Below are 27,464 nucleotides of genomic sequence, written 5' to 3'. Positions count from 1 at the left end.
GTTGAAGTTGTACAAGACATTGGTAAGGCCACACTTGGAATACTGTGTGGAATTCTGGGCACCCTATTATAGAACGGATATTATTAAACTAGAAAGAGTGCAGAAAAGATTTACTAGGATGCTACTGGGACTTGATGGATTGAATTATAAGGAGAGGCTGGATAAACTGGGACTTTTTTCCCTGGAGCGTAGGAGGCTGAGGGGTGACCTTATAGAGGTCTGTAAAATAATGAGAGGCATAGACAAGGTAGATAGTCAGTATCTTTTCCCAAAGGTAGGGAGTCTAAAACTAGAGGGCATAAGTTTAAAGTGAGAGGGGAGAGATACAAAAGAGTTCAGAGGGGCAGTTGTTTCACACAGAAGGTGGTGAATATCCAGAACAAGCTGCCAGAGGTGGGTACAATTTTGCCTTTTAAAAAGCAGTTAGATAGTTACATGAGTAAGATTGGTATAGAGGGATATGGGCCAAATGCAGGCAATTGGGACCAGCTCAGTGGTTGCCATGGACAAGTTGGGCCGAGGGGCCTGTTTCCATGATGTAATCCTCTATGGCTGTATGACCTGGGGAACAGTTAGTGCAAATAGAGAGGGGGAGCTACAGGGGCTGTGGGAGACTGAGGGGTTATGGGAAGCTGGTGATGGGGATATGGTGCTGACGGGGCTATAGTGAGAGGGAACCATCAGACGCACAAATTGTTTCTAAGATTAATGCCACATGGTGTCAGTGCTCTGATGGATGTATCTCTGAATCATTGCTTTATACAGATGCTATTTGACTTGGTTGTGGCACAGTCTGTTTTATTTCAAATAATTAAGATCCAAGTGATTTAATCAAATCACTTTATTTAGTAACAAGGGAAATACACAGAAGTTACATCAATGGGAATGGACCATTCAACTCAACCAGTTCATGTTTACTCTCCAATGCAAAGTTGAATGCCCTCATCACATTAACCTCCTGTTCCCACATCTCTCCAGCCACATCTGAACCTCCTCATCACATTAACACCCTGTTCCCACATCTTTTCAACCACATATTCAAATTAGTTTGAAATATTGACACTGTTTCTGCTTCAGCTAAAGGCAGTAAATCCCATGTGGTTGAAGTGCTTTGATGAAGTTAGTGCATTGGATGTGTCTACATGGAATTTAGCAAGGATTTTGACAAAGTCCCATATAGCAGACCAGCCAGAGAATTAATACGTCATGGGATCCAAGTGAAGCTGACAAATTGGAACTTACATTGTCTCAGTGACAGGAAGCAAAAGGAAATGGTTGACGGATGTTTCTGTTGCTGGAATGTTGTTTCCAGTTGGGTTTCACTGAGTTCAGTGGCAGGTCTCTTGCTGTTTATGGGAAATATACATATAGATTTATTCATTTGTAGGACATGGGCATTGCTGGCTGGCCAACATAGGGACCATTTTGAAGAAGTTTGAAGATGATAAAAATCATTAGTCTTCTGGTCAGTCGAAAAGAAGAAAGCTGTAAACTTCAGGAAGATATCAAGAGAGTAGACTATGTTCTATGTTCTATAGTCACGAGTGACGGAAAAGTGTCCAATGGTGTTCAATATAGCAAGGTGTGAAGTGTGAAATAAATGGGAGGATACTGAGGGGTGTAGAGACACAGAGGGAACTGGTCATCGATCCCTGAACTAGGACAGGTAGAGCGGTTAAAGGGACAAGCAGACAGAGTGGTTAATAGGACAGGCAGATAGAGCGATTAATGAGATAGAAAGAGTGGTTAACAGGACAGGCAGATAGAGCGGTTAATGGGACAGGCAGAGTGGTCACTGGGACAGGCAGACAGAATGGTTAACAGGACAGGCAGAGTGGTTAAAGGGACAGGCACATAGAGCAGTTAACAGGACAGGCAGACAGAGCGGTTAGTGGGACAGGTGGACAGAGCGGTTAACGGGACAGGCAGTGCAGTTAATAGGACAGGCAGAGTGGTCAATGGGACAAGCAGACAGAGCGGTTAATGGGACAGACAGAGCGATTAACGGGACAGGCAGATAGAGCGTTAACAGGTCAAGCAGAGTGGTTAATGGGACAGACAGAGTGGTTAACGGGACAGACAGAGTGGTTAATGGGACAGGCAGACAGAGTGGTTAATGGGACAGGCAGACAGAGTGGTTAATGGGACAGGCAGACAGAGTGGTTAATGGGACAGGCAGACAGAGTGGTTAATGGGACAGGCAGACAGAGTGGTTAATGGGACAGGCAGACAGAGTGGTTAATGGGACAGGCAGACAGAGTGGTTAATGGGACAGGCAGACAGAGTGGTTAATGGGACAGGCAGAGCAGTTAACGGGACAGGCAGAGCGGTTAATGGGACAGGCAGACAGAGCGGTTAATGGGACAGGCAGACAGTGGTTAATGGGACAGGCAGAGCGGTTAACGGGACAGGCAGACAGAGCGGTTAACGGGACAGGCAGACAGAGCAGTTAACGGGACAGGCAGAGCGGTTAACGGGACAGGCAGAGCGGTTAACGGGACAGGCAGACAGAGCGGTTAACGGGACAGGCAGACAGAGCGGTTAACAAGACAGGCAGACAGAGTGGTTAAGGTGGCAGCTGGAACACTTTATTAAATAAGGCTGTAAGTTTATGAATGGGGGAGGTTAAGGCAGAAATGTATAAAACACTAGAGAGGCCATAGCTAGAGTATTACACGCAGTTTTGCCCACTGCAATACAGGAAGGAATTAATCAGACGAGAGGGAATACAGAGGAGATTATTGAAGATGTTGCTTGAATTGTCCAATTTTAGCTATGGAGAAAGTTTGGATAGACTGCGATTGTTTGGAAGAGGAGCTAAAGGGAGATTTAATTGAGGTTTATAAAGTAAAGAGGGATTTAGATAGAGTGGATAGGAAGCTCCTGTTTTTATTAGCAGCGAAGCCCTATACTTGGATATGAAGCCCGGTGAAGTCTACAGGGCTATGGACTGAGAGCTAGAAAGTGGAATTGGGCCGGATGCTTCTGACTGGTACAGACACAATGGACTGAATGTCCTCCTCATGTGCTATAAATTATATATGTTCCTATGTAACTCTGTTTATCCACCATGATTGCGTAATAAAAAGCTATCAATCTGATTGTTGAAGGCTCCATTGACTTTAATCTCAACTGCTGTTTGTGAATAAGTTCCAGATTTCCACTCTGTGAGGCCGTACTTTCAGCCATCATTCCCTGAACATTCCAGCTCTGCTGGATAGACAGACCTTTGGAAATAGCTTCTCTTCATCTACGCTAACAAATCCTTTGATCATTTTTAAACACCTTGATTAAAATCTCCCTTTTAATCACAGATAAAGTGTAGAATGTGGCTATAACCTGCTGTGTCCCAATCCTAGCCTGCTTCATGCAGTCGCAGTTTGTCGTGTCCAAACTGGTGAGCAGCAGGTGCAACATCAATGTGTTCCATCCTGAATTCAAATACATTCTCATGATCAACAGCCCTTGGGATATTTGTACACTGGGTTTACATACTGTCATCGCAGTTAAACACACCTTTCACTCAATTTATATCCTGTGATGACCTGACTGTCACTGGGTTTTACCTTTTTCTGTTCATACCAGAGTGTAGTTATGATGGAAGTCTTCAATAATCAATACATGTTAAAAAAACCACAATACAGCAGAAAGGTGACATTGGTAAGGAGGGTAATCTTGAATATGCACAGATGAAGTGATGTGCTACCCATCCTTCATGGATTGATCAACTGTGTTCAAATTCAGGGTATTCAGGACAATGTGATTATAGCCTCATTCCTAATGCAGAATAACCTGAGGATATAATACAATTGGTTTGGGAAGCATGGGTGTACTGGGGAATTCAGGACAGTGGGTTTGGGAAGCATGCGGACACCTGGGAATTCAGTTCTATTTGTCCTTTAGATCCACATGTACTGTTGGAATCGGGAAGAAAAATCCCAGCAACCAACGCTTCCCAAACACATCCTGAAGATTGACTCCCCATGGAGTGCAGCGTACCGCAGGCATCCCTTTCTTTAGATGGTACCAGGTACGACCTCGAGCTACCAACAGAATTTGTTGGCAGCAGAACCCAGCACAAGTGAGACCAATCCCTAACCAGATATACAGCATCAGCACGAGGAACAACTGAAACGATGGGATCATACTGAAGAAGAAGTGGAAGAACGAGAGGGGAAGGAGGGTGAGGAAGGTGAGGGGATTCTCAAAGGAGAGATGGTATTCCACACTCAAGTAAGCCACACCTACCACTAAGGAATAGAGACAGACAATAGAGGTATACCATCCAAACATCAGAAAGTAACGCATGTTCCTGTTCCCGATACAGTTTGCTGTAAAGAAGCAATGGTGGTCTCGCCTCAGGATAACTTTGCTGCACAACTTGCAGAAGTGGCTGCCTGGCTGCAGGGGTTCATTCCCACTGGAGCAAGCACTGCTGGTCTGTAGGCTCTCTGATGGGTACCACAGGATCAGGAAGTAGTTTCCTAAAACATTAGCTGAGATATAGTGAAAGAAAATGAAGTGGCAGCCATGGTATGACCATGGTCGTTGGAAGTCATCAGCAAAGATAGTGGGAATGAAAACAAAGCTCTGAAGGATCATGGTGGTGATGGAGACTCCAAGAAAGTATGAGGGAGCTATAGTGTTCAAGATCCTCAGCTTCAGCATCCTAGAACATTCCCTCCTGAAAAAGAAAGCAAACAGTGAATCACGGCAAATTTTTCTGCTAAGTGAGGGGATGGAATATTGGGTTAAAAAATGCAACAATCTGGTTTATAGGCTAATATTGGGTAGTCTTTAATGATCAGAAAGCATGTGAGGGGATAGATAAAAACAGACTTTCAATATTTGGGTTTGATTTTGATTTGGTTTATTATTATGAAATGCATTCATATACAGTGAAAAGTATAGTTTCTTGCGCACACTGTTCATAGAGTACATAGAGGAAAAGGAAAGGAGAACGTGCAGAATGTAATGTTAGTCATAGCTAAGGTGTAGAGAAAAATCAACTTAATGCAACTTAATGAAATCTGACAGCTGCAGGGAAGAAGCTGTTCTTTGAGTCAGTTGGTACGTGTCCTCAGACTTTTGTATCTTTTTCCCGATGGAAAATGTTTAGAACAAGGAACATAGATACAAGATTAAACGGAGGTTTTGAGGTGGAATTCACTTATGGTAACTGAGGGGCAAACTACCTTTGTGTTAGGTTAAATTGAATATCTGGATGGAGGGAAGTGGAAACAGGCGAGTAAATGCAATAAGGACTTTCTGCTCAGATGTAAGTTAAAAGTGTCAAAGTGGTTGATTCTTAAATATCTGCTGCAATGGCCTAGCAAGTCTCTCACATAACAAAGCACAACAGAAAAGTTAGGAAGGAATGAAACTGGCATCAACCTAAGCGCAGCAATGAAACAACAATGGAAAATCCAGCCCTGTTAAAGCTGCAAAGACCTTCTTACTAACATCTGGGGGTTTGGGTCAAAATTGGGAGAGCTGTCTCACAGAATAGTCAAGCAACAGTCTGACATAGTCATACTCACAGAATTATACTTTACAGATAATCCCAGACACAACCATTGCGTATGACCTGTCTCACCAGCAAGATAGAACCACCAGAAGTGGCAGCACGGTTATACAGTCCAGAGAGAGTTGATCCTGTTAGCTGCTGTTAAGGCCGGGACAGGAAGAGTGCGCCCCATTTCTGCACAGGTGTCACCATAAATGTAAATGTTTTATTTGCTCACCAAAATGGCCAATTGTTTATATTCACTTTTGTTAGACTCAGAATAAAATAGACTTTAACTAGTCTTCTTTCAATAAACTCAAAGATTGATTGGTTATGAAACCAAACTCCCTTTTCAAAACAAATTGTGAAACTAGTTAACATATAATTTGTAATCTGGAAGTGTAACTGTGTGTGAGGTGATGTGATTTGGAAGGTCTACTGCAGAAGGAAAGTATACAGTAAATGGTAGATCCATTAGAAATATTAACATACAGAGGGATCTAGGCATGCAGATGCACAGTTCCCTGAAGGTGGCAACTTAGGTGGACAAGGTGGTCAAGAAGGCATATGGCATGCTGGCCTTCATCCGTCGGGGTATTGAGTATAGGAATTGAGAAATCATGTTGCAGCTGTATAAGACTTTGAATAGATTCACATTTGACTATCCACTTTATCCAAGCCTGTCATAATCTTGTAAAACTTCCTGTCTCAGTTCCTCAAGTTTCCAAGTAGAGACAAATGATATTGAGGAGGATTCGTAGCTGGATATTGGTAACCACACTGAATTGCAGACAAGATAGGGACAGAGTGAGTTACACAATCTTCACCTTCTCAGTTTATTCCCAAACTGAGTCCAGAAAGCAAGTTTGTAACTGAACCTTATCTCAGGTGGTTTCCAGTAAAATGCTCGGACAGCCTCGTAGCCTGAAAACAGTAGCTTTTTCCCTCCAGTTCAAGTATACAAATAGCTGTCACCTCCTCAGAAGTCTTGTTGGCCATTTAGCTGAAAGCATGTGACTTCTCGGAAAAGGCAACTTGCTCACATTCCAAAGTGAACCCCCTTTTAAAAAGAATGCAGGACCTCATTCCTCTTTCTGCCTATATCATTGGTACCTGTACCACAATCTCTGTCTGTTCACCCTGCATCAGGATGCCCTGCAGACATTCATTGACATCCCTGACCCTGGCACTCGGGAGGCTGCACACCATCTGGACATTTCATTTGCAGCCACAGAAATGGCTGTCTGTTCCCTTATAGTTGAATCCCGCACCCTCACTGTAAACCCGCCACTCTTCCTCCCCTTTCGTGTAGCAGACCAGCCATGTGCCATGAAGTTGGCTGCCACTGCTTGCCCCGGCACAATCATCTCCCTCAACCGTATCCAAATCGGTATACCTGTGAGAAAGTAGGGTGAACACAGTAAAAAGTCTGACAACACCAGGTTTTAGTCCAACCTATTTATTTGATAATATTCTCACTAGCTTTCGAGGGGACAGCCTCTTCGTCAGGTGAATGGAGAGTTCTGGCCTCAGACAGAGCATATAAAGCACAGACAGTTTAGAGATTACTGATTAAAATGCGAATCCTTACACCTAACCTGCTGTTCAAGACCTGAAGTGGCTGATAATGTGAGTGGTAGGAGCACTGATCACAGTTTAAAGAGATGTGTATTGTCTCCAGACAGTACAGTAAGTGAGGTTTTGCAAACCCAGGCAAGTCACGGGGGTTACAGATAGTGCGACATGAACCCAAGATCCCTGTTGAGACCATCCTCATGTGTGCGGAACTTGGCTATCAGTCTCTGTTCAGCGACTCTGCGCTGTCGTGTGTCGTGAAGGCCGCCTTGGAGAATGCTTACCCGAAGGTCAGAGGCTGAATGCCCGTGACCACTGAAGTGTTCGCCAACAGGAAGGGAACAGTCTTGCCTGGTGACTGTCGAGCGATGTTCATTCATCCGTTGTCGTAGCGTCTGCATGGTCTCCCCAATGTACCATGCTTCGGGACATCCTTTCTTGCAACGTATCAGGTAGACAATGTTGGCCGAGTTGCAAGAGTATTTACCATGTACCTGGTGGATGGTATTCTCACGTGTGATGATGGTGTCCATGTCGATGATCCGGCATGTCTTGCAGAGGTTGCTGTGACAGGGTTGTGTGGTATTGTGGTCACTGTTCTCCTGAAGGCTGGGTAGTTTGCTGAGAACAATGGTCTGTTTGAGGTTGTTTGGTTGTCTGAAAGCAAGAAGTGGGGGTGTGGGGATGGCCCTGGCGAGATGTTCGTCTTCATCAATGATATGTTGAAGACTCCGGAGAAGATGTCGTAGCTTCTCCGCTCCGGGGAAGTACTGGACGACGAAGGGAACTCTGTCCACTGTGTCCCGTGTTTGTCTTCTGAGGAGATCGGTGCGGTTTTTCCCTCCGTGCTCTCATTCCACGTACTCCCCGCATTGGAGATCTCTACTGCCTCCCAAAGATACACAAGGCAAACACACCTGGCCGTCCCATCGTATCGGGCAATGGAACTCTGTGTGAGAACCTCTCCGGCTACGTCGAGGGCATCCTGAAACCCATTGTACAAAGAACCCCCAGCTTTTGTCGCGACACTACGGACTTCCTACTGAAACTCAGCACACATGGAGCAGTTGAACCAGGGACACTCCTCGTCACAATGGATGTCTCAGCGCTCTACACCAACATCCCCCACGACGATGGCGTTGCTGCGACTGCATCAGTACTCAATGCTGACAACTGCCAGTTTCCAGATGCAATTTTACAACTCATCCACTTTATCCTGGACCACAATGTCTTCACCTTCAACAACCAGTTTTTCATCCAGACACATGGAACAGCCATGGGGACCAAATTTGCGCCTCAATATGCCAACGTCTTCATGCACAGGTTCGAACAAGACTTCTTCACTGCACAGAATCTTCAACCGATGCTGTACACTAGATACATCGATGACATTTTCTTCCTCTGGCCTCATGGTGAACAATCACTGAAACAACTATATGATGATATCAACAAATTCCACCCCACCATCAGACTCACCATGGACTATTCCCCAGAATCAGTTGCATTCTTGGACACACGCATCTCCATTAAGGACGGTCACCTCAGCACCTCACTGTACCGCAAGCCCACAGACAATCTCACAGTGCTCCACTTCTCCAGTTTCCACCCTAAACATGTTAAAGAAGCCATTCCCTATGGACAAGCCCTCCGTATACACAGGATTTGCTCAGATGAGGAGGATCGTGACAGACACCTCCAGACCCTGAAAGATGCCCTCGTAAGAACAGGATATGGTGCTCGACTCATAGATCGGCAGTTTCGATGTGCCACAGCGAAAAACCGCACCGATCTCCTCAGAAGACAAACACGGGACACAGTGGACAGAGTTCCCTTCGTCGTCCAGTACTTCCCCGGAGCGGAGAAGCTACGACATCTTCTCCGGAGTCTTCAACATATCATTGATGAAGACGAACATCTCGCCAGGGCCATCCCCACACCCCCACTTCTTGCTTTCAGACAACCACACAACCTCAAACAGACCATTGTTCGCAGCAAACTACCCAGCCTTCAGGAGAACAGTGACCACAATACCACACAACCCTGTCACAGCAACCTCTGCAAGACATGCCGGATCATCGACATGGACACCATCATCACACGTGAGAGTACCATCCACCAGGTACATGGTAAATACTCTTGCAACTCGGCCAACATTGTCTACCTGATACGTTGCAAGAAAGGATGTCCCGAAGCATGGTACATTGGGGAGACCATGCAGACGCTACGACAACGGATGAATGAACATCGCTCGACAGTCACCAGGCAAGACTGTTCCCTTCCTGTTGGCGAACACTTCAGTGGTCACGGGCATTCAGCCTCTGACCTTCGGGTAAGCATTCTCCAAGGCGGCCTTCACGACACACGACAGCGCAGAGTCGCTGAACAGAGACTGATAGCCAAGTTCCGCACACATGAGGATGGTCTCAACAGGGATCTTGGGTTCATGTCGCACTATCTGTAACCCCCGTGACTTGCCTGGGTTTGCAAAACCTCACTTACTGTACTGTCTGGAGACAATACACATCTCTTTAAACTGTGATCAGTGCTCCTACCACTCACATTATCAGCCACTTCAGGTCTTGAACAGCAGGTTAGGTGTAAGGATTCGCATTTTAATCAGTAATCTCTAAACTGTCTGTGCTTTATATGCTCTGTCTGAGGCCAGAACTCTCCATTCACCTGACGAAGAGGCTGTCCCCTCGAAAGCTAGTGAGAATATTATCAAATAAATAGGTTGGACTAAAACCTGGTGTTGTCAGACTTTTTACTGTGTTTACGCCAGTCCAACGCCGGCATACCCACATCGAAAGTAGGGTGGCCATAGGAGCCTCTGGTACTCCCTGCCTTCCGGTACTCCCTGCCTTCCGGTACTCCCTGCCTTCCGGTAATCCCTGCCTTCCGGTAATCCCTGCCTTCCGGTAATCCCTGCCTTCCGGTAATCCCTGCCTTCCGGTAATCCCTGCCTTCCTGTACTCCCTGCCTTCCGGCACTCCCTGCCTTCCGGCACTCCCTGCCTTCCGGCACTCCCCGCCTTCTGGAACTCCCTGAGTTCTCTCCCTGCCTTCCGGCACTCCCTGCCTTCCTGCACTCCTTAGAGGTTGAGAGATTCTTCCCGCTTAGAAAGGAAAACAGAACTAGAGGGCACAGCCTCAAAATTAGCGGGGGGGTGTGGTGGGGGGCTCTTTAGAACAGAGTTGAGGAGGAATTTCTTCACTCAAAGGGTGGTGAATCTCTGGAATTCTCTGTCCATTGAAGTGGTGGAGGCTACCTCGTTGAATATATTTAAGTCACGGGTAAATAGGTTTCTGATAGACAAGGGAATTAAGGGTTATGGGGAGAAAGCGGGAACGTGGAACTGATCCACTTGAGATCAGCCATGATCTTATTGAATGGTGGGGCAGGCTCGAAGGGCTAGATGGCCTACTCCTGCTCCTATTTCTTATGTTCTTATGACACCATTCCCAGACTGCTTCACTGTGACGCTGCCTTTAGGGACACCATTCCCAGACTGTTTGAGAGAGACTGAATAGACTGGGTCTGTACTCGTTGGAGTTTAGAAGGATGAGGGGGGATCTTATAGAGACGTATAAGATAATGAAGGGGATGGATAGGGTAGAGGTAGAGAGATTCTTCCTGCTCAGAAAGGATAGCAGGACTAGAAGGCACAGCCTCAAGATAAGGGGGGGGCAGTTTAGAACGGAGTTGAGGAGGAACTTCTTCACTCAAAGGGTGGTGAATCTCTGGAATTCTCTGCCTGTTGAAGTGGTGGAGGCTACCTCGCTAAGTATATTTAAGTCATGGGTAGATAGTTTTCTGATAGACAAGGGAATTAAGGGTTATGGGGAGAAAGCGGGAATGTGGAACTGAGCCACTTCAGAGCAGCCATGATCTTATTGAATGGCGGGACAGGCTCGAAGGGCTAGATGGCCTACTCCTGCTCCTATTTCTTATGTTCTTATGTTTCACTGTGACGCTGCCTGCAGGGACACCATTCCCAGACTCTGTGGTGGACCATCAGCAGCAGCAGAATTGTACATGACTAAACCTGCAACCTCATAGCCTGGCATACCCCTCACTCTCATTAGCATCAATCTGAGGAATCAGCCCAAGTTCAATGAAAAGTGCAAGGGGACATGCCAGGTGCAACATCAGGCATAGCTAAAATTGAGGTGTCAACCTGCTGAACCTATAACACAGGACAGTGCCAAACAGCATAAGCAACGAGTGATAGACAAAACTAAGTGATCGCACAACCAGTGGATCAGATCTAAACTCTGCAGACCTGCCACATCCAGGTGAATGGTGGTGGACAATTAAACAACTCATCAGAGGAGGAGGCTCCATAAATATCCCCATCCTCAATGATGGAGGAACCCAGCACATCTGTGTAAAAGACAAGGCTACAATCTTCAGCCAGAAATACCGAACAGCTGGTCCATCTCTGCCTCCTCTCGAGGTCCCCAGTATTGTGATTGTCAGTCTCTTGCCAATTTGATTCATTCCACCTGATATGAACCCTGATAAAATTCTGGCAATAGTCCTGAAGATTTGTGCTCCAGGACTACTGTGTGCCTAGCCAAGCTATTCCAGTACAGTTACAACACTGGCATCTACATAACAATGTTGACAATTGCCCAGGTGTGCCCTGGCACAAATCCAACCCAGCCAATTATCACCTCATCAGCAAAGTGAATCAACAGTGCTATTGAGTGGCACTTACATAGCAATAACCTGATCTCTTATGTTTAATTTGGATTCCACAAGGGCCACTTGGGCCCTGACCTCATTACAGCCTCAGTAAAAACATGGACAGAAGAGCTGAACTCCGTATGTGAGGTGAGGGTGACTGGCCTTGACATCGGTGCAGCATTTGATTTAGAGTGGTTTCAGGGATCCATTGCAAAACAATTATCTCAGTCCCAGGACATGACTGCAGGGGTTCTTTCACGTAGTGCCCATGTCCAACCACCTTCAGCTGCTTCATCAATGATCTTCTCTACATCACAAGGTCAGAAATGAGGATGTTAACTGATGATACACAATGTTCAGTTCTGTTTGTGACTCCTGAGATACTGAATTAGTCAGTGAACACACCTGGATAATATTCAGACATGTATTAATAAGTGTAAAGTAATTTTTACGCCCAACAGATGCCACATGACAAAATGACCATACTCAACAAGAGCGAATCTAACCACATCCCCCTCACAGTCAATGACATTCCCATCACTGAGTCCCCATTATCAATATCTTGGGGGTTATCACTGAGCAGTTATCTCTGGAGTAGTCATATAAATACTGTGGCTACAAGAACAGATCAGAGGCTGGAAATTCTGCAACGACTAACTCATCTCCAAAACCACCAAAGCCTGTGCATCATCTAAAAGGCATAAGCAGCAGTGTGATGGATAATTCTCAACTTGCCTGGATAAGTGCAGTTCCAATAGCATACAAGAAGCTTGACACCATTCAGTCCTCAGCAGCCTGCTTGATTGGCACTCAATCCATTGCCTTCATCTATTTCCTTCAACACCGACTCACAGTGGCAGTAGTGTGTACTAGACACAAGATGCATTGCAGCAACTCACCAATGGCCTCTTCTGCAGCACCATCTAAATCCACAGGCTTTACCACCTAGAGGACAAGAGCAGCAGGCACATGGGAACACCACTACCTACAAGTTCCCCACCTAGTTATTCACCATCCTGACTTGGAAATGTATCACTGTTCCTTCACCATCACTGGGTCAAAATCCTGGAACTCTCTTGCTAAAAGCACTGGGGGTGTACCTATACCACATGGTCTGCAGCTGTTCAAGAAGGCAGTTCATCCCCACCTTCTCAAGAACAGTTAGGGATGCGCAATGATGCTCACATCTTGTGAAAGAATAAATAAAAAAATGTTAACATGAACTAATTGGGCTGGTGGTGGTTGATGGTAAGTATTCAACATGGAGTTCAGTTACGAGTGGTGTGCCTCAGGGATCTGTTTTGGGGCCACTGCTGTTTGTAATTTTTATAAATGATCTGGATGAGGGTATAGCTGGGTGGATTAGTAAATTTGCTGATGACACCAAAGTCGGAGGTGTGGTAGATACTGAGGAAGGGTGTCTTAGTCTACAGGAAGACTTGGACAAGTTGCAGAGCTGGGCCGAGAGGTGGAGGATGGAGTTTAATGCGGAAAAGTGTGAGGTAATTCACTTTGGCAGGAATAACGGATGTGTAGAGTATAGGGCTAACGGTAGGACTCTGAATAGTGTGGATGAACAGAGGGATCTAGGTGTATGTGTACATAGATCCCTGAAAGTTGGGAATCAAGTAGATAGGGTTGTTAGGAAGGCATACGGTGTCTTGGCGTTTATTGGTAGGGGGATTGAATTTAGGAGTCGCAGCGTCATGTTGCAACTGTACAAAACTCTGGTGCGTCCGCACTTGGAGTATTGTGTACAGTTCTGGTCCCCACATTATAGGAAGGATGTGGAGGCATTGGAGAGGGTGCAGAGGAGGTTTACCAGGATGTTGCCTGGTATGGAGGGGAGGTCCTACGAGGAGAGACTGAGGGATTTGAGGTTGTTTTCGTTAGAAAGAAGGCGGCTACGAGGGGACCTTATTGAAACATATAAGATGATTAGAGGTTTAGATAGGGTGGACAGTGATAGCCTTTTTCCTCGGATGGAGAAAGCTAGCACGAGGGGGCATAGCTTTAAATTAAGGGGTGGTAGTTATAGGACGGATGTCAGGGGTAGGTTCTTTACCCAGCGGGTGGTGAGGGATTGGAATGCCCTGCCTGCTGCAGTTGTAAATGCACCTAGCTTGGGGGCGTTTAAGAGATCCGTGGATAGGTTTATGGATGGTAAAGGTTTGGTTTAGGTTAGAGGGTCATTGTTTTTTAACTGGTCGGCGCAACATCGTGGGCCGAAGGGCCTGTTCTGCGCTGTAATGTTCTATGTTTCTATGTTTACCTCTCCCAGCTGGAGGGACCCGGAACACCTAGTTATAGTGGGAGAGAGAGCAGGTGGTTCTTGTGATCTGTTAGCATAACTTCAGAAACTCTAGATGCATGTAGGAGTTCCTGGCTGTCAGTCTGATTGAGAGCAAACACATCTGTATTAAATACAGATGTACTCACCTGATGAAGGAGCAGCTCTCTGAAAGCTCATGATTCCAAATAAACCTGTTGGACTTTAACCTGGTGTTGTGAGACTTCTGACTGTGACCACCTCAGTCCAAAGCCGGCATCTCCACATCACATCTGTATTAAATATTTGAGACTGGAGAAGCTTTGGCTCAGAGTCTGTGAGCTGGAGGCTGAACTGTAGATGCTCCAACAGAGGAAGGGGGAATATTTCTTGCATGTTTGTACCAGGAGGCAGTCACCACTCTGACGATAGGGTCTTCTGATTTGGTCAGTGGTCAGGGACAGGAGGGTGTGACTGTGAGTGAGAACCCAGAGGGCAGGAGTGCAGGATCTTCAGCCTTTGCAGTTGACCAATAGGTCTGAAAATCTCTCAACTCGTTTGGATGAAATGGGGATTGCAGGATGGATGAGCTGACTGACCATGGTACCATTGTACAGAAATCCATTCAAGTTGGGGGGAGAAAAAAGGAATATAGTAGCAGTAGGGGACAGTATGGCGAGGGGGATTCACACTATACAGCAAAGAGCCGGTATTCAGATGGCGGTTTTGGGACATCTGCTCAGAGCTGGAGAAGAACTTCCAGTGGAGGGGGGAGGGTGCCATTGTTGTGGTCCATGTAGATGCCAATAACATTGGTGGAAAGAGGTTCAGCAAACTCAGTATGAGAAGCAAGGCACCAAACTAAAAAGCAGAAAAGTTGAGGAGAGATGAGTGCATGGCTTAAAGACTGGTCTGGGAGAAGCGGGTTCAGTTCATGGACACTAGCACCTGGACTACAGAAAGTGGGGGCTATATTTTTGGGATAGTCTGAGCTATGTTGAGATTGTGTTCAAGTCAGCTGCATAACTAGGGAAGTAGAAAGGACTTTGAACTAAATAATGGGAGCAAAGGATCAAATCTGGGAAGATGTGTTAAATCAAAGAGGAGCAACAAGGCAGGAGAGAAAGGCATTAAAGTGGGAAATGATAAACAGACCATGATAGAATGGATCGAAAGTACAAATCTAAGACTAAATTAACAGATAATGCTGGATGTTACAAAAATAATATAGGACAAAACCAAAGGCTCTGTATCTGAAAGCACATAGCATTTGAATCACAATAAATTAACTGACAGCCTAATAGAAATAGTAAGTACAAAAGCCACAGAGACATTGCTACAGGATGATGAGATTAGAATTGAACTATTGAAGGAAAGACAGGAAGCCAGAAAAAATTGGATTGGTGGCTGTCTTAATTAAGGATGGTAATTGCACAGAGAGGGGTGACCTAAGTTCAGGAAACCAGGATACTGAAACGGTTTGAGTAGATGAGAAATGATAACAGCAATAAATCATTGTGGGAGTCGAGTACAGGCTCCCTAATAGTAATCACGTGGTAGCAGGAAATAATGAGAGAGAATAATAATAATGTCAGAAGGGTACAGTGATAATTATGAGGGAATTTAATCTGTGTAGTGGAAAAATCAGATTGCAAAGGTAGGCTTGATAAGGAATTCATAGAATGTTTTCCAGATAATTTCTTAGCAAAGCACATTCTGACGCCAATCAGAGAGCAGACTATACTAGACTTGGTATTGTGCATTGAGATGGAAGTTATTAATCACCTGATAGTGAAGGCACCAGGAGGTGGCAGTGATCATAATTTGATTGAATTTCACATCTGGTTTGAGGGAGAGAAGAGTGAGTCCAAGAATAGTATTTTAAACTTAAATAAGGGCAATTATGAGGTAATGAATGCACAGCTAGCTAAAATGAAATGGAAAATTAGGTCCATAGAGATGCAGTGACAGACATTTAAGGAGATATTCCCAAACACCCAAGAGTAGATGCAGCCTAATGAGAAGGAAAAATTCCAAGGTGTGGACACACCATTTGTGGTTAGCTAAAAAAGCTAAAGATAGTGTCAGATTTAAAAATAGCATTTAGATGCAAAACTTGGATGGCAGGTCAGAATACTGAACAGAAGATAAAAAACAGCAAAGAATGACTAAAAAGAGATTGATGAGAAAGGAAAAAGTAGAGAACAACAGAAAACTAGCTAGAAAGATAAAGACAGATGGTAAGAGTTTCAATAGATTATGAAAAAGGAATGACTTTTAAAAATTAACATTGGTTCAATAGAAAATGAGCCTGGGCAATTAATGGAAAATAAGGAGATGGCAGATGAATTGAACAGGTATTTTGAATCAGTCTTTACTACAGAGGATACAACATCTCAGAAGTAGCTGCAAATCAGGAAATGAAGAGGAGGGAGGAACTCAGGAAAATTATAATCACCAGGGAAGTGGCAGTGAGCAAGTTGTTGGAGCTGCAGGCTGACAACTCCTGATAGACTTCTTTCTCAGGTCTGAAAAGAAGTGGATGGGGAGATAGTTGCTGCATTGATTTTAACTTTTTGAAATTCCCTAGTTTTAGGAATGTTTCATTTAGATTGCAAAATAGCAGTTATAACTCCCTCATCTACTGAGGTTGTAGAAGAATAAGAGGTGACCTGACAGAGATGAGGAGATTTTTCTTTCTCTAAGGGGCTTGTGTCTTTTCCTTAGAAGCTGGTAGAAGGAGAGCTTTTGAATGTTTTGAAGACACTGGTAGATAGATTCTTGATCAGTAAGGGGGTGGAATGTTATAAGAATATAAGAACTAAGAGCAGGAGTAGGCTGTCTAGCCCCTTGAGTTTGCTTCACCATTCAATAAGTTCATGGCTGATCTTTTCGTGGTCTCAGTTCCACTTACCCGCCTGTTCACCATAGCCCTTAATTCCTTTGCTTTTCAATAATCTATCTTTGCCTTAAAAACATTCAATGAGGTAGCCTCAACTGCTTCACTGGACAGGGAATTCCACAGATTCACAACCCTTTGCATGAAGAAGTTCCTCCTCAACTCAGTCCTAAATCTGCTCCCCCTTATTTTGAGGCTATACTTGCTACTTCTGGTTTCATCGGCCAGTGAAAACAACCACTTCTACCTCTTGCAATAATTCACGTACTGTGGCCCACCAGACCTAAAACACTCCACTGAACATAAGAACATAAGAAATAGGAGCAGGAGTAGGCCATCTGGCCCTTCGAGCCTGCCCCGCCATTCAATAAGATCATGGCTGATCTGTCGTGTCTCAGTTCCACATTCCCGCCTTCTCCCCATAACCCTTAATCCCCTTGCTTATCAAAAACTGCTTTCACCTTTCTGCTTATAGCTTCTTATTATGCTTGGTGCAGCAGCCCTACCTGGGCACCAGCATTAACCTTTGAATATCTAACATTACTGACAGCCATTTCCATGAGCTGATAAATTTCTGGAACCTTTTAAAAATCCATGTGACTTCCTCCCACAACTAACACTGAATGCTGTCTTTGTTAGTGCCGCAGACCAGCCTAGCTCTGAGCACATCTCCTAAAACTGCTCCGAAATCACAGTGATCTGAAAGCTGTGTAATTCTGCCACAAAGTTAGCTATTTATTGCCCTGCTTCTTGAAAATTTGAATGAACTATGAAATTTGAATATTCGAACAGTCACTGTGGGCTTCAGGTTAGAGATTCTGGCTCAGAGCAACTAAATCTATAAATTACATCTCCCCCAGAGTCCATGGCATGGCCAGATTTCTCATCAATGTATAAGTCTTTGCCCCACACACACTCTGGAGAATCAAGTGCTACTTTACTTCATCTTCTGTTCCATTTGCTAAAAAGAAATGCTGCACCTCTGCATATTCTACCAGATGTCGCTTCTCTCAATGAACTCACAGACCACTGTGAACATGGTGCTGCCAATTTGAAATCCTGTTGAATAAATGCATGATGTAAACTAGCTATTTACTGTATGTAATTGTATGGCTATGCTGAACATGAAAAAACTTTGTTTTTTTTTTCCGTTTTCCCCTTGTCACCAAAAAGATGTGGTATCTAAAAGAGGCCAAAAAGATGTGGTAACAATAAAGGTAATCAAATGTGTTGTTTAAAAGGATCTTCTTTATATAGTAAAATAACACTAACAGCAATGTAGCAGAACTGTAATAACTATGAAAACAGGAGTACTAGTAAAACAGATCTTGCAGAACACTGTTACAGACTGAAAAGTCTTCCAAAACCCACACATGCTCAGAACTCTCAACAGACACCAGTTAAAACAATTAAATACAGGAAAGGCTTATAACAACACTCTGTACTCAAAATGACACTCCAACTCTGTCCAAGGCCCCAAATACTCCTAAGTGAAGCAGTGATTCACTTCTTCTAATTTAGTATAATGTATTCACTACTTACGATGCAGTTTCCTCTTTGGTCTCTGGGGAGACCAAATGCAAACTGAGTGACCGTTTTCCAGAATGCAACATTCAGTTTGGAAGTATGACTATATGCTTCTTGTCATTTGAATTTTCTGCCTTGCTGTTGTACTAATCTCTTCTCCCTTGGCCTCCTATATTGTTTAGTGAACAGCACCCAGACTCAACAATGTCCTTGAAAATTTCAGACTGTAATCTCCCTTTCAGTTTCATTTCTTTTGTAGGTTTTGGCTTTACCCTCGTTTTTGTCTTGTTTTTGCTTTTAGACAGCAGTTCACGATTCACAATTTCACACCCCCTCTAGCCACCAACATCTGAATGTATGGATTAGAAACAAGAGTAGGCTACTCAGTCCCCCAAACATGCTCTGCCATTCAACAGGCTAATCTCACTGTAACCTCAACTCCAGATTCCCAGCTTCCTCCTGATAACCTATCACCACCTTGTTTTTTAAGAATCTGTCCACCTCTGATGTAAAAATATTCAAAGATTCTGCTTCCACTGTCTTCTGAGGAAGTGTTCAAAAACTTTACTATCCTCAGAGAAACAATTTCTCCTCATCTGTCATAAATGGGCAACCCTTTAATTTTAAATGGTAATTTCATAAAATCCCTACAGTGCAAAGGGAGAACATTTGGCCTAGGGAAGACATTCGACCCATCGAATATACACACACTCTCCGACAGAGCATTCCACCCAGGCCTTATCCCCATCACCCCACATATTTGCCTGACTAACCCCTCCTAACATATTCATCTTGGGATGCTAGGGGGTAATTTACCATGGCCAAATCACATATCTTTGGCGTGTGGGTAGAAATCAGAGGAAACCTGGGGCGGACATGGGGAGAGTGTGCAAACTTTACACAAACAGTGATCCATGGCTGGAATCAAACCCGGGTGCCTGGTGCTGTGAGGCAGCAGTGCTAACCACTTTGCCACAGGAATCAAACCTGGGTCCCTGGCGCTGTGAGGCAGAAGTGCTAACCACTGTGCTACCATGTTGCTGGGAATCAAACCTGGGTCCCTGGCACTGTGAGGCAGCAGTGCTAACACTCAGCTACTGTGCTGTGCTTATTGCAGATGCTGATTGACGGTTGAGTATTTCCAGCATTTTCTATTTTTATTTCAGGTTCCCACATCTGGATTTTTAGAATTAATTATGGCTGTTTGTGGTGTGAGGACATTCAGAATATTGAGCTGTGAAAGAATCATCAATGTGTGACAATCAGAGCGAGCGGGTGAACCATAGAAAATTACAGGACAGAAACAGGCCTTTCAGCTCTTCTTGTCTGTGCTGAACCATTTTTCTGCCTAGTCCCACTGACCTGCACCTGGACCGTATCCCTCCACACCCCTTTCATCCATGAACCCGTCCAAGTTTGTCTTAAATGTTAAAAGTGACACCGCATTTACCACTTTATCTGGCAGCTCATTCCACACTCCCACCACTCTCTGCGTGAAGAATCCCTCCCCTAATATTCCGTTTAAACTTTTCTCCTTTCACCCTTAACCCATGCCCTCTGGTTTTTTTCTCCCCTAGCCTCAGTGGAAAAAGCCTGCTTGCATTCACTCCATCAATATCCATCATAATCTTATACACCTCTATCAAATCTCCCCTCATTCTTCTACATTCCAGGGAATAAAGTCCTAACCTGTTCAATCTCTCTCTGTAACTCAGCTTCTCAAGTCCTGGCAACATTCTTGTGAACCTTCTCTGTACTCTTTCAACCTTATTTACATCCTTCCTGTAATTAGGTGACCAAAACTGCACATAATACTCTAAATTCGGCCTCACCATAACATTCCAACTCTTATACTCAATAGTCTGATTTATAAAGGCCAATGTACCAAAAGCACTCTTTACGACTCTATCTACCCATGACACCACTTTTAGGGAATTATGTATCTGTATTCTCAGATCCCTCTGTTCAACTGCACTCTTCAGAGTCCTACCATTTACCCCGTACGTTCTACTTTGGTTTGTCCTTCCAAAGTGCAATACCTCACACTTGTCTGCGTTAAATTCCATTTGCCATTTTTCAGCCCATTTTTCTAGTTGGTCCAAATCCCTCTGCAAGCTTTGAAAACCTTCCTCACTGTCCACTACACCTCCAATCTTTGTATTATCATCAAATTTGCTGATCCAATTTACCACATTATCATCCAGATCATTGATATAGATGACAAACAACAATGAACCCAGCACTGATCCCTGTGGCACTCCACTAGTCACAGGCTCAACTCAGAGAAGCAATCCTCCACTACCACACTCTGGCTTCTTCCATTGAGCCAATGTCTAATCCAATTTACTACCTCTCCATGTATACCCGGCGACTGAACCTTCCTAACTAACCTCCCATGTGGGACCTTGTCAAAGGCCTTACTAAAGTCCATGTAAACAACATCCACTGCCTTCCCTTCATCCACCTTCCTGGTAACCTCCTCGAAAAACTCTAAATGATTGGCTAAACATGACCTACCACGCACAAAGCCGTGTTGACTCTCCCTAATAAGTCCCCGTCTATCCAAGTATTTATAGATCCTATCTCTTAGTACTCCTTCCAATAATTTACCTACTACTGATGTCAAGCTTACCGGCCTATAATTTCCTGGATTACTTTTTGAGCCTTTTTTAAACAACAGAACAACATGAGCTATCCTCCAATCATCTGGCACCTCACCCATGGATACCAATATATTTTAAATATATCTGCCATTTTAAATATACCTGCCCCTGTGATTTCAACACTAGTCTCCTTCAAGGTCCGAGGGATTACCCTGTCCGGTCCTGGGGATTTATCTACTCTGATGTGCCTCAAGACAGCAAGCACCTCCTTCCCCCTTTAATCTGTATAGGTTCCATGACCTCCCTACTTGTTTGCCTTATTTCCGTAGACTCCATGCCGGTTTCCTTAGTAAATATGGATGCAAAAAATCCATTTAATATCTCCCCCTGTTTCTTTTGATTCCATACATAGCCGACCACTCTGATCTTCAAGAGGACCAATTTTATCCCTTACTATCCTTTTTCTCTTAATATACCTGTAGAAGCTCTTAGGATTATCTTTCACCTTGACTGCCAAAGCAACCTCATGTCTTCTTTTAGCCCTCTTGATTTCTTTCTTAAGTAGTTTCTTGCACTTTTTATACTCCTCGAGCATCTTATTTGCTCCCTGTTGCCTATACATGTCATACATCTCTCTCTTCTTTATCAGTGTTCCAATATCCCTCGAGAACCAAGGTTCCTTATTCTTATTCACTTTGCCTTTAATCCCGACAGGAACATACAAACTCTGCGCTCTCAAAATTTCTCCTTTGAAGGCCTCCCACTTACCAATCACATCTTGCCAGCGAACAGCCTGTCCCAATCCATGCTTTTTGATCCTTTCTCATTTCTTCAAATTTGGCCTTTTTCCAATTTAAAACCTCAACCTGAGGACCAGATCTATCTTTATCCATGATCACGTTGAAACTAATGGTGTTATGATCACTGGAACCAAAGTGTTCCCCTATACACACTTCCGTTACTTGCCCTAACTCATTTCCATAGAACCATAGAAAATTACAGCTCAGGAACAAGCCTTTTGGCCCTTCTTGTCTGTGCCGAACCATTTTTTGCCTAGCCCCACTGACCTGCAGTTGGACCATATCCCTCCACACCCCTCTCATCCATGAACCTGTCCAAGTTTTTCTTAAATGTTAAAAGTGACCCCGCATTTACCACTTTATCTGGCAGCTCATTCCACACTCCCACCACTCTCTGTGTGAAGAAGCCCCCCCAATATTCCCTTTAAACTTTTCTCCTTTCACCCTTAACCCATGCCCTCTGGTTTTTTTTCTCCCCTAGCCTCAGTGGAAAAAGCCTGCTTGCATTCACTCTATATGTACCCATCAAAATCTTATACACCTCTATCAAATCTCCCCTCATTCTTCTACACTCCAGGGAATAAAGTCCTAACCTATTCAATCTCTCTCTGTAACTCAGCTTCTCAAGTCCCGGCAACATCCTTGTGAACCTTCTCTGTGCTCTTTCAACCTTATTTACATCCTTCCTGTAACTAGGTGACCAAAACTGTACACAATACTCTAAATTCGGCCTCACCAATGCCTTATACAACCTTACCATAACACTCCAACTTTTATACTTGATAGTCCGATTTATAAAGGCCAATGTACCAAAAGCACTCTTTACGACCCTATCCACCTGTGATGTCACTTTTAGGGAATTCTGTACCTGTATTCCCAGATCCCTCTGTTCAACTGCACTCTGAAAGAGTCCTACCATTTACCCTGTATGTTCTACTTTGGTTTGTCCTTCCAAAGTGAAATACCACACACTCGACTGCGTTAAATTCCATTTGCCATTTTTCAGCCCATTTTTCTAGTTGGTCCAAGTCCCTCTGCAAGTTTTGAAAACCTTCCTCACTGTCTACTACACCTCCAATCTTTGTATCATCAGCAAATTTGCTGATCCAATTTACCACATTATCATCCAGATCATTGATATAGATGACAAACATCAATGGACCCAACACCGATCCCTGCGGCACTCCACTAGTCACAGGCCTCCACTCAGAGAAGCAATCCTCCACAATGACTCTCTGGCTTTTTCCGTTGAGCCAGTGTCTAATCCAATTTACAACCTTCCCATGTATACCTAGTGACTGAACCTTCCTAACTAACCTCCCATGAGGGACCTTATCAAAGGCCTTGCTGAAATCCAGGTCGACAACATCCACCGCCTCTCCTTCATCCTCTTTCCTGGTGACCTCCTCGAAAAACTCTAATTGATTGGTCAAACATGACCTACCATGCACAAAGCCATGTTGACTCTCCCTAATAAGTCCCTGTCTATCCAAATATTTGTAGATCCTATCCCATATCACACCTTCTAATAATTTATCTACTACTGACATCAAACTTACTGGCCTATAATTTCCTGGATTCCTTTTGGAACCTTTTTTAAACAACGGAACAATATGAGCCACCCTCCAATCATCCGGCACCTCCCCTGTGAATACTGTTATTTTAAATATGTCTGCCAGGGCCCCTGCAAGTTCAACACTAGCCTCCCTCAAGGTCCATGGGAATACCATCTCCAGTCCTGGGGATTTATCCACTCTGATTTGCCTTACGACAGCCAGCACCACCTCCCCTTTAATCTGTAAAGGTTCCATGACCTCCCTACCTGTTTGCCCTACTTCCGTAGACTCCATGCCTGTTTCCTCAGTAAATACGGGTGTAAAAAACCCATTTAGTAACTCCCCCATCTCTTTTGGTTCCATACACAGTCTACCACTCTGGTCTTCAAGAGGACCAATTTTATCCCTCACTATCCTTTTGCTCCTTACATACCTATAGAAGCTCTTTGCTTCACTCTGTCTGCCAAAGCAACCTTATGTCTTCTTTTAGCCCTCCTGATTTCCCTCTTAAGTTCCTAATAGGAGATCTAATATTGCATCCTCTGTAGTTGGCACCTCTATATATTGATTTAGAAAATTTTCCTGAACACATTTTACAAACACTAACCTATCTAGACCTTTAACAGCGTGGGATTCCCAATCTATATGTGGAAAATTTAAATCCCTTACTATCACAACTTTATGTTTCCTGCACTTGTCTGCTATCTCTCTGCTGATTTGCTCCTCCAGTTCTCACTGATTATTGGGTGGTCTATAATAAAACCCCATTAATGTGGTCATACCTTTCTTGTTTCTCAGCTCCACCCATATGGCCTCGGTAGACAAGCCCTCTAATCTGTCCTGCCTGAGCACTGCTGCAACATCTTCCCTGAGTAGCAATGCTACTCCCCACCCTTCATCCCGCTGCCTCTATCACATCTGAAACATTGGAACCCTGGAACATTGAGCTGCCAGTCCTGCCCCTCCTGTAGCCAAGTTTCACTAATGGCTATAATGTCATATTTCCATGTGTCAATCCACGCTGTCAACTCGTCTGCCTTCCCCACAATACTCCTGGCCTTGAAATAGACACACCTAGAACATAGAACATAGAACATTACAGCGCAGAACAGGCCCTTCGGCCCACGATGTTGCGCCGACCAGTTGCAAAACAATGACCCACTAACCTAAACCAATCCCTTCTCGTCCATAAACCTATCCACGGATCTCTTAAACGCCCCCAAACTAGGCGCATTTACAACTGCAGCAGGTAGGGCATTCCAATCCCTCACCACCCTCTGGGTAAAGAACCTACCCCTGACATCCTATAACTACCACCCCTTAATTTAAAGCCATGCCCCCTCGTGCTAGCTTTCTCCATCCGAGGAAAAAGGCTATCACTGTCCACCCTATCTAAACCTCTAATCATCTTATATGTTTCAATAAGGTCCCCTCTTAGCCGCCTTCTTTCTAACGAAAACAACCTCAAATCCCTCAGTCTCTCCTCATAGGACCTCCCCTCCATACCAGGCAACATCCTGGTAAACCTCCTCTGCACCCTCTCCAAAGCCTCCACATCCTTCCTATAATGTATAATGTATAATCAGAAGATTATTACCACCACACACGACCCTTCCATTTGTGATTTTGCATGAACTATTAACATCATTTATTTTCACCCCTGCTCCACTATCTGTTCTGGCAGTCTGGTTCCCATTCCCCTGCAAATCTCTGGGGGTGCTCTGAGCTTTTCCCACACTGGGGCCCTTGATGGAGAAGCTAGAGAGGAGAGATGTCCTGCACTGTCAGGGGCCCAGGAGGTCCTCTAGACATACGGTCAGAAGGCAGGACAAGTGAACAAAGTGTCACTGGATCTCAGCGTTGAATCGCTGCAATGTTGGCATGCACAGGAAGCCTATGCAGTTTTATGTTCACCTCCGCCTCTGAGCTTCCATGGGTGGGAGAGCATAAAATTCTGTCAACTGTGTCTAATATAGAGGACACATCAAAGCTAGCATTGGCACATGGTAAGTCATTGAGCACAAGGGGGCAAGGGACGTGTATCTGCTCCCTTAAGGTTAAGGTTATTTAGTGAACAAAATTTATGGTGAGCAAGATCACTAGTCAACGTTGTTAATGGTGACTGTGTGTGTGTGTGTGTGTGTGTGTGTGTGTGTGTGTGTGTGTGTGTGTGTGTGTGTGTGTGTGTGTGACTCTATCTGTCTCTTTCTGTCTCCCTCTGTCAGTCTCTGTGTCTGTCTCTCTCTCCATGTCTCTCTCTGTGTCCCTTTGTCTGTGTCACGCATTCTCTCTCACTCTATCTCTGTCTCTGTTTCTGTTCTTCTTTTGTCTCTCTGCTCTATCGCTCTATCTCTTTCTCTTTCTCTGTCCCTCTATCTGTCTCTGTATTCTATCTGTATTTTTACCTCTTTGCCCCTCTGTCACTCAGTATTTCTCCCTCTTTTCCCCTGTATCTGTATGTCCCTCTCTTTGTCCATCTTGTCTGTCTTTCTATGCTCTTTCTCTATCTTTGACTCTCTGCTTTTGTCTCTCTCTCTCTCCCCCACAGCCCCTCTCTCTCTCTCTCTCACTATCTTTGTATATTTGTCTCACCCTGTCCCTCTCTCTGTGTCTATGACTCTCTGTCTGTTGCTCTCTCTTTGTCTCTCTCTCTCTCCCTCTGTCTGATTCTCTCATCTCTCTCTATGTCTGAGTATCTTTCATGGTCTCTTCTAATTCCCTCTCTTTATTTCGCTCTGTCTCTTTCTCTCTCTCTCTATTTCTCTGCATGCGGCTGCCTTTGTGAGTGACTCTTTTTGATTTCAGTCAGTCTGTATTCTGCCAGAATGCTTCTATTGTTCTCTCTCTTTCTCTCTCTCTCTGCCATATCTGGTCCTTGCACAGACTCTCAGTCTTGCCGAAGCCGACAGATGATACGAATCACGGTGCCTTTTGAAAGAGCAATGGATAAATATTAGTGGTGGTGATAATACAGCTCCTCTCTCTACCCTCCCTGCTGATGTGTGAATCATTTGTTTGATGTGGTACCTGGATCTGGGATGTGTTCGGTGTCCTTTCTTGTCTCGATCTGGTCTGGGTTTGAATGCTGCAGCTAAGGTCCTCCTGCCCTGCAATCGGTGCCCTTGCTGTTGGGCCCTGTGTTCCGCTCGCTGCTCCCCAACTGGCTGCTACCACAACTGCAGTTTCTGTGCTGCCAATGACTTGAATCACTGTCAGCACACAGAGCTCTCACTGATCCGCAATTCAACCAACCCATCTCAGTCTCCTCTGCAACATTATCCTGTCCTTTTTGTTACAGAATCTAACCTGTAATATTGCCATTTTGATCACAGAGTACAGGATCAGCACATCTATAGAATCATCAAATCAAATAGCACAAAAAGAGGCCATTTGATCCATCATGATTATGCTAGCCCTTGGAATGAGCGACTAATTAATCCCATCTATTGCTCTTTTCCCTTAGCTCTGTACTTTATTTTCCTCCTCCAGCATGTGTCTTCTGAAGGTTACCACGGAATCTGCTTCAGTCACCCTTTCAGGGAGCACATGCTAGGTCATAGCACCTAGCTATGGGAAAAAAATGAGAAGTACAGATAGAGGAGCAGAGAGAGAGTGATAGAGACAGAGGAGGGATCACCATGCACAGTTGTTAAGACCCAGGTCAGGAACTCCAAAGTGTTTTGTTGAAGTTAGCCTAGATCCTAAATTTTTACATTTGATTTTGGCATTAGAGTCATGGAGTTATAGAGGTTTACAGCATGAACACAGGCCCTTCGGCCCAACTTGTCCATGCCACTCTTTTTTTAAAACCCCTAAGCTAATCCCAATTGTCCACATTTGGCCCATATCCCTCTATACGCATTGTACCCTTGTAACTATCTAAATGCTTTTTAAAAGATAAAATTGTACTCACCTTTACTACTACCTCTGGCAGCTTGTTCCAGAAACTCACACTCTCTGTGTGAAAAAATTGCCCCTGTGGACACTTTTGTATCTCTCCCCTCTCACCTTAAACCTGTACCCTCTAGTTTTAGACTCCC

General features: G+C 44.4%; 1 protein-coding gene across 1 annotated transcript; it reads right to left on the bottom strand.

The window, feature by feature from the left end:
* Positions 1-776: 776 nt before the first annotated feature.
* Positions 777-26,534, bottom strand: zdhhc22 (zDHHC palmitoyltransferase 22). The gene is made up of 2 exons (XM_080201919.1): positions 26,452-26,534; positions 777-4,684 (listed from the first exon to the last, which is right to left on the bottom strand). The coding sequence occupies exon 2, from the start codon at positions 4,666-4,668 to the stop codon at positions 3,889-3,891; it is 780 nt and encodes a 259-aa protein (XP_080058045.1). The 5' UTR covers positions 4,669-4,684; positions 26,452-26,534; the 3' UTR covers positions 777-3,888.
* Positions 26,535-27,464: the final 930 nt, after the last annotated feature.

This window comes from Carcharhinus amblyrhynchos, chromosome 14 (genome assembly GCF_965287045.1).
Source record: "Carcharhinus amblyrhynchos chromosome 14, sCarAmb.v2.hapA, whole genome shotgun sequence".
Taxonomy (NCBI): Eukaryota; Metazoa; Chordata; class Chondrichthyes; order Carcharhiniformes; family Carcharhinidae; genus Carcharhinus; species Carcharhinus amblyrhynchos.
This window is presented reverse-complemented; position numbering and strand designations above follow the sequence as displayed.

Coding starts and splice junctions, on each gene's coding strand:
- zdhhc22 (XM_080201919.1), bottom strand. CDS start 4,668: ATGCTGAAGCTGAGGATCTTGAACACTATAGCTCCCTCATACTTTCTT.